Source organism: Panicum virgatum, chromosome 2K, assembly GCF_016808335.1.
Source record: "Panicum virgatum strain AP13 chromosome 2K, P.virgatum_v5, whole genome shotgun sequence".
In the NCBI taxonomy this organism is placed as follows: domain Eukaryota; kingdom Viridiplantae; phylum Streptophyta; class Magnoliopsida; order Poales; family Poaceae; genus Panicum; species Panicum virgatum.
Genome location: NC_053137.1, coordinates 2402958 through 2410344, shown reverse-complemented (window position 1 = coordinate 2410344; position 7387 = coordinate 2402958). Strand labels below are relative to the sequence as shown.

General features: G+C 43.8%; 1 protein-coding gene across 3 annotated transcripts; it reads left to right on the top strand.

The window, feature by feature from the left end:
* The first annotated feature begins 4608 nt into the window (after positions 1–4608).
* Positions 4609–6953, top strand: LOC120660876. Of its 3 annotated transcripts, none has more exons than XM_039939541.1 (2): positions 4609–5273; positions 5402–6953. In XM_039939541.1, the coding sequence occupies exon 2, from the start codon at positions 5424–5426 to the stop codon at positions 6801–6803; it is 1380 nt and encodes a 459-aa protein (XP_039795475.1). In that variant the 5' UTR covers positions 4609–5273; positions 5402–5423; the 3' UTR covers positions 6804–6953. The 3 variants fall into 3 exon arrangements, with proteins under 3 accessions (XP_039795475.1, XP_039795484.1, XP_039795466.1); XM_039939550.1 differs by having other exon boundaries at positions 5397–6953; XM_039939532.1 differs by having other exon boundaries at positions 5367–6953.
* Positions 6954–7387: the final 434 nt, after the last annotated feature.

Here is a 7387-nt window from a genome sequence, read left to right as displayed (position 1 = left end):
AGAAATTAAGTCGTCATTACCATTCTTAATGCACCACTCCTAGAAGCGATCACAGTCCTTTGTGATATGGCCCTCTTTATGACAATGGAAACATATGATGGGCTTAGAGCCATCTTGCTTAGGACCATCATAGGGTTTTTTACCCTTCTTATCCTTCTTGGAGCGGAAAACCCTCTTATTCTTGTTCTTAGAACCATCTTGACTCACATGGTTCACAAGCTCAGGGTGCTGTGAGCGAAGCCTTTGTTCCTCTTGAGCACACTTAGACACAAGTGTGGTTATGTCCCACTGCTTATCACTCCCATTGTAGTTTACCTTGAAAGGCTCAAAAACTGGTGGGAGGGAGATCATGACATGGTGAAGCAGTGTAGCATCATTAAGGGGGCAATCCAGGTCCTTAAGCTTATCCCGGATTTCCACCATCCCCATAATGTGCTCCCTAACATTACCTTGTCCATTGTACTTAGCGGACATGAGCTGGGACAGGAGGGTACTTGCATTGGACTTTGTAGATCCCTTAAAGTACTCCTCAATGCTCATCATGAAGCTCTTAGCACTCTTAGGCTCCTTCTCAAGAGCTCCCCTGATAGTGGGACTGATGGTCAAATCCATGACCATGAGGGCAACTCTGTCAGAGCGCTCCCAACACTCCTTTTCCTTCTCATAAACAGCAGTGCGCTCAGCAAGGGTGGTGTCATCAGTCCCTTGTGCAACTGGTGCTACAGGAGCTCGGTGTCTCATGGAATGATTCTTATCCATCATGACCAAAATCAGCTCGATCTCACGGCTCCACTTTGCGAACTTATTATCGCCTGACAGCTTCTCCACACCATTGACATAAGTAATGATACTGGCGGGAGTGGGATCTGAGTATAAGAGAAATAAATAGAGTTTAATCAGTAATGACAACATAATGAATAAATGAATTAATCAGCATTGGCCAGAATAAAACATAACTTAAAGCAATTTACAACACCGTTGGGCAGTAGCAAATAAAGGAACTGAATAACTTATGAATAAACTTTGAATCACCGTTGGGCAGAAACAAAGTAACTTAGCATAAAGAACGCAGCGGAAACTTAATTTTGCATCACTGTTGAGCAGAAACAAAATAAACTTAAATTTAAAATCAACATCTCATGGCAATTATTTAATAACAACATTGGTCAGAAATTAAATAAATGCTCAAAATAAACTAAAACAATTCTGAATAAAATTCACATTGGTTTCATTTACTCAGAATAGCAACTCACAAAATTCTCATAATTTTCAGTGTTAAATATGCTCAAAATAAATTCACTAAATGCTCATATGAATTTAAACTTGAATACACTAAAAATTAAACTCAAAAATGCATAAAAGAATAAAATCAGGGCCTAAACTTAACTGGGCTAATAGCCCAAAAACCGACAGGCAGGCCGTCGAGGCGGCCCAGCCGCGCCGCCACCCCACTCTACCCGCCTGGGCTCGGAGCCCAGCAGCGGATGGTTGGGCCGCCAAACCGGCCCAACTCAGCTCCCCGCTTCCAGCCGGACTGATCTGAGCCGTCGGATCATCTAACCCTTAATCCGTGGTGGCGCGCCATTTCCGGTGGCTTTACAGGCGGCCATCTCATCCCCTGTCTCTGCCCGGTCAGTGGCGTCCTAGGAGCGAGGTACTGTGTACCAGAAGGCAGGAGCCTTCTTCGGCATTTCCTCGGGCTTTCCACCTCATTTCCAGGCAGCAAACATCTTGCAGTACACAACTCTCTTCTCCGAGTAATTCAGGGGTGTTTGGATGCAGGACTAATTTTCAGTCCGGATCACATTGGATGTTTGGAAACCAAAGAGGACTAAACATGAGCTAATTATAATACTAATTGCACAAGCCGGAGCTAATTCATGAGGCAAATCTATATTGAGCATAATTAAGCTATCATTGGCATATGTTTACTGTAGCACAACATGGGCAAATTATGGACTAATTAGGTTTAATGGATTCATCTCACGAATTGACCTTGATTTATGCAATTTTATAGTAAATTAATATTTAATACTTCTAATTGCATTGGTGCCAATCACCCGATGCGATGTGAAGGACAACAGGGAGCAGACAGAGCCAGCATCGCACATCAGTAGCTGATACCTGCCTCTAGCTAGGTGATGTGTGATTACCATCAGTTGGTGCTGCACGGGGCTGCAGCAACCAACATGAAGTTAAACTAAGGTGAAGGATTGGCATTTTCTATCAGCATTCCTGCCCTAGTACATTTCTTTCTTTCTTCTGTACTGTGTCAAATTGAAGTAGCTCGTGTACGTTGTTTTGCATTCTCAGCAGGTATATCAGATTTATATCCTCTCTAATGGTGGTAATAGTAGCTTCAGCGTCAAAATCAACATAGAAGTGGAGTCCGGCTGCCCACTCCGGCGCGACACCTTCTTCCGGTTCCGCCAACCATTTGTCAGGCAACTTCTTGAAGGAAAATATCTCAGCTATAACAGGGTGAAAGGAAGCCAACATGATTTTGCAATTGCGATTATACTCTCATTTTTTGTCTGCTATTCACAAGTCAATATGATTTTACCCCTATTTAATACAAATTTTAACTCTATTTTAACTAATAATATCAAGCAAGAATAGTGTGCTAATCTAGCTAGTTATCAAGCTATCATAGCTACCTGTATGTGTGTGTATGGATTGCTCATCCAGGCATTATCGGACTTATATTTCTCCCCTTTCATCTTTCATTATGTAAGGCGTTTCATGTTTGTCCTGAAGCAATTTTCTTTATGTTTAACTAAATTGTAGAAAATATATATTAACATTTATAATACAGAGCTTCGTTACAATGATTGTAAACTACCAATAGGTACTTTTAGGTACTTTTAATTTGCGTTGAACTTTTTGTGGCCGTTGATCTATGGACTATTTACAAAATTAAATTGAATTAGTATTCAGTCCCTCTTTTTTTTGGTAATGGGTCTCACATTTTTGTACCACCAGATACTTTAGTCTAGGTACTTTCAGGTACTTCCTATCTTGATCACTGTACGATTCCGTGAGATGCACGGCTTTTATTTTTTTCAATCATTGTAAAAATTCTCTATCAAATAAATGTACTGTTATAACATATTTTATGGTGGATTCAGTTAAACTAATTTGATGTTGTAGCCGATGGTGTATATATTTTGCTATGAACTCGATCATAAGTAGATCTAGAAGTTTGACTTACGATAAAATTAAAACAAATCGTATTTTAGAGCAGAGAAAAAGTAATGTTAGTTTGTATAAGACAGGACCCGGCAGTTGGATATCTTGTTCATTACTGTCTCAGATAGTCAGCTTTGATCTGTATAATTGCTCGGAGATAGCTGTGTGACTGCCTCGAGTGGTTGATGTAAATCCGATACCCGAGTTTTGCATGCGCAGACAGCACAACAATGCAATAGTGTGAGGTGAATCCTGGAAAGCTGATGGCGACTGGACAACGCAAGTCATCGCAAGGGAATGCAACTTGAGTTGTTTGGTTTCAGGGGCTAAACTTTAATCTATGTCACATCAAAAAAAATCTTAGTATTTAAAAGTATAAATTAAAAATTAATTATAAAACTAACTGTAGAACCTTGAGGCTAAACTGTGAGACGAATCTCTGAAAAAAAACATAGCCTTGAAAGTGTTGCATTCATCAAAAGCCCACAACTTGGAAGAGTTGAGGGGCTGTTTGTTTCCCACTATTCTTTTTTAGCCCCGGTCACATAAAAAGAATCTTACTATTTAGTAGTATCAAATAAAATATGTTTATAAATTTTTTTTGACAGATGTGTGCTAATTCGCGAGACGAATCCAATGAGTCTAATTAATCCATAATTTACTACAGTGATGCTACAGTAACCAACGGCTAATTATGGATTAGTATACATCATTAGATTCGTCTCGCAGTTTAACCCCAGAGTTCTGCAATTAGTTTTGTAATTGGACTTCATTTAATATTTGTAAATATTAAGATTCTCTTTAACGTGACATGGTCTAAAGTTTAGCATCTGAATCCAAACAACCCACTGAGTCAGCTGTCAACAGTAGATGGGAAAAAGCCAGAAGCAAAGGCATGCATCAGTACCCATCACAATAATGCATATGCATGTATCCGGCCAAAGCCTTTGAAAGAGTAGTGATTTGGAAGTTACAAGCAAGCTAATATACATCTCGATCGAATCCGTGTTCTTAGTCTGACGGTAACTACAAACGGTCATCACATCACAGCTACCTCTATGTCCAAGCTTCCTAGCTAGAAAGTTGGAACCGCATGCATCTATCCTCTCGCATTCCTGGAGCTTTCCGCCTCTTTTCCGGCCCTCCGGAGCCCACAGCTGCCTCGTTGTTTCGGACTACACAGTGCTCAAAATCAAAGGGTTCCTCGCTCCACTTGAGCAAGCTGACTTGGAGGACGGTCTGCCACTCAAAGTACAAGACGGTGCTCGTCCTTAGGAAGAAGGACATCAGAGCCGTAGGTCCGCTCCATTTCGTCGAGCTTTCCACATCGTTCACGGGCAGCAGATATTGCAGTTTCGCCCTCCAAGATAGTAGAGTTCTCCACTTCTATATAATTAAACAGCTGAGCCCATCCAGCAGTAAGAAGAAGAGAACGACGCAACCAACCACCAACGGATTGCTGGTGCTGCATATTTCTCCCTCTCTTCTCTTGCTGGCCTTAACAAGCAGTGCTTGAGCTCGTCCGTTGTCCAAATCTTTGAGGGGTACGCAGACAGTGCTGACAAGTTTGTAGCGGACGTGGAGTCCGCCTGCCCATTCCGCCGCGACACCTTCTTCCCCTACCCATTTGTCAGGAAACTTCTTGAAGGGAAATATCTCAGCTATGAGAGGGTGAAAGGAATTTGGTTCCGATTGATGGCTCCAACCGGGACAAAAGCCCCCCTCCCTCCCCCGCTGGCCCGGCTAGCCGTTGGACCCGAGACTAAAGCACTCTTTGATCGCGGGTCTAAAGACAGCCGGGACAAATGACTTGGACCAAAAAACTATTCTGTAGTAGTGTTTCGCCCTCCTTGCTAGTAGAGTTGTCCACTTCTATATAATTAAGCAGCTCAGCTCGTCCGGTAAGAAGAAGAGAACGACGCAACCAACCACCACACACCTCCTCCTTCCTTCTCTGGATATCATTCACACCACCTCGCTCCCCTTCATCCCATCATCACCTGCCTACCTTAGGTGTTGTCTGATCACCATCAGTTGGTGGGTGTGATTATTCGCAGGACGCACGCTGCAATAATAAAACTGAGGTAAAGGATTGGCATTCACTGCACCTACGATTTCTCTCTCTTTTTCTGAAATAAATACATTTTTTCTCTCTTATTTACGTCACACTGAAGCAGATCATGTACCTTGTTTTGCCTGTCCGGCAGATCAGCTTGTGACCACTGTCCTCTCTAATGGGGGAAATGGTGGCTTCGGCTCTTGCTCAGGAGGGCGTGAGCAGGGTGTCCTCGTTCATCTCAACCAAGCTCGATGACAGGGCGTCCGGATCTCACAACGTCGCGAGGCTGGAGATGGCACTCTCTCGCTTGGAGTTTGTCCTTGAGTGGGCCAGGAAGCGGCCAATCACATACGTCTCCCTCATCCGTCGCTGGGGCATGTTCAGTCGCGCCTACAACGAGGGAGTTGATCTGCTCAACAAGCACAAGCTGCCAGCAGCGCTCGAAGGCCACGCAGAAACAGGGCAAGTGGTGGTAAGGAGTTCCTACTACTACCTCCAACGGATTGCTGGTGCTGCATATTTCCCCTTCTCTTCTCTTGCTGGCCTGAAAAGGCAGTGCTTGAGCTCGTCCGTTGTCCAAATCTTTGAGGGGTACGCAGACAGTGCTGACAAGTTTGTAGCGGACGTGGAGTCCGCCTGCCCACTCCGGCGCGATACCTTCTTCCCCTACCCATTTCTCAGGAAGCTTCTTGAAGGGAAATATCTCAGGTACTATAGGTGGGTGAAAGGCCAACTGCTCTGGTTTGATATATATCCTGTGGTTTGGGAAGGGCGTGGCGTGGAGGCATGTCTATGGTATGAGTGTTTCGATCCCGAGAGGTTAGATAAAAGTTTCAGCCTTGCCTTAATGCTACGGCTGTCGGAAAGCACGGACATAGTTGGGACTGCTATAGATTGCGTGCGGTCATCCGCATCACTGCTCAACCTTCCAGCTCAAGAAGCAATAATTGGACATCTCACCCAAGTGCGTAATTTACAGGAGATTTCAGATTCGTATGCTCCTCCCTCTGTTAGCTTTGAAAAAACTTTCGCTTCGCTTAGTACAGTCTTGCGCCCGGATCCACTATGTTGCCAACCAAATGGGCATGGGCCTAGTGCTAACTATTCATTGGGGTTATCGCATTTATTCCAAGAGCAAACTATTCATTTCAGTTTCAGTTGTTATGTCTCAGCACTAGAGTACAACTTGCCTCGCGCATCCGACGAGGCTGGTGGTAGAAACATCGTGGTAGATCTGACACCTCTTAAGCTGGATGTTGGCTTCACACCTCATGTCGACCCGATATGCAACAGTTGTGTAACGGAGGCCATCGGAAGCAAAAGAGAATGGTTTCCATTAGGTACCATAGAACAAACAGTTGATATGACAAGATCAAGATCAGTTGAATTTCTCATCCGTCAGCCTGAGGTGAAGGATTATAGGGTGTACTGGATCTCTAGACATGGTACTGCATGCTTTAGGATGGAAAAGCAAAGGATCGCCAAGGCAGCCGTGCCCAAAGCCAGCGGCAGGTACAATACCCGGAGTGCAGCTGCAAAGAGAAAGCGGTCGTAGAAGACTTGGTCTTGTCAACTAGTACCTAGCATATATATCGTGTGTTTCTTTTACTGAATGTAACGAGCAGGTGCTCTGCTGCTGTTTGTGAAATGAAGAAATGTATTATTTTTGCATTACTTTTTCTTGTGCGAAGTACTGCATTATATTGCGTTGTGGTGTTACCAGCCACCTGACTGACTGATTCATGTGGTTGTGAGAATAACATGCTCAACGAAACATAGCAGAGCTCGATAAATGTGAATAGCTTGAGCGGATGCCAAATGCTCAGTCTAGTAGAAATAAGGTCTGACAAATGTTCCTTAATTAGTTGTGACGTATATACGCTCACCAACAATCTTTTGAATGTTTCAAAAAGAAAAAGAAAAAAACAAAATCCCCACCGATGAATGGAAGTTTGGACCATGTTCAGTCAAGTTGTGACCGGGTCTCTCCCTCTCTTGAGGCCTTCATGGGCCCCTGCGGAATTAGTTCAACAAAGCCCAGCATCTCAGCACGAATTGACCGGAAAGGCCCAGTGTGCACGTCAGGGCCCGTCATCACACGCGTGACGGTGAATCCTCGTGACTGACAGTCAAGGTGTG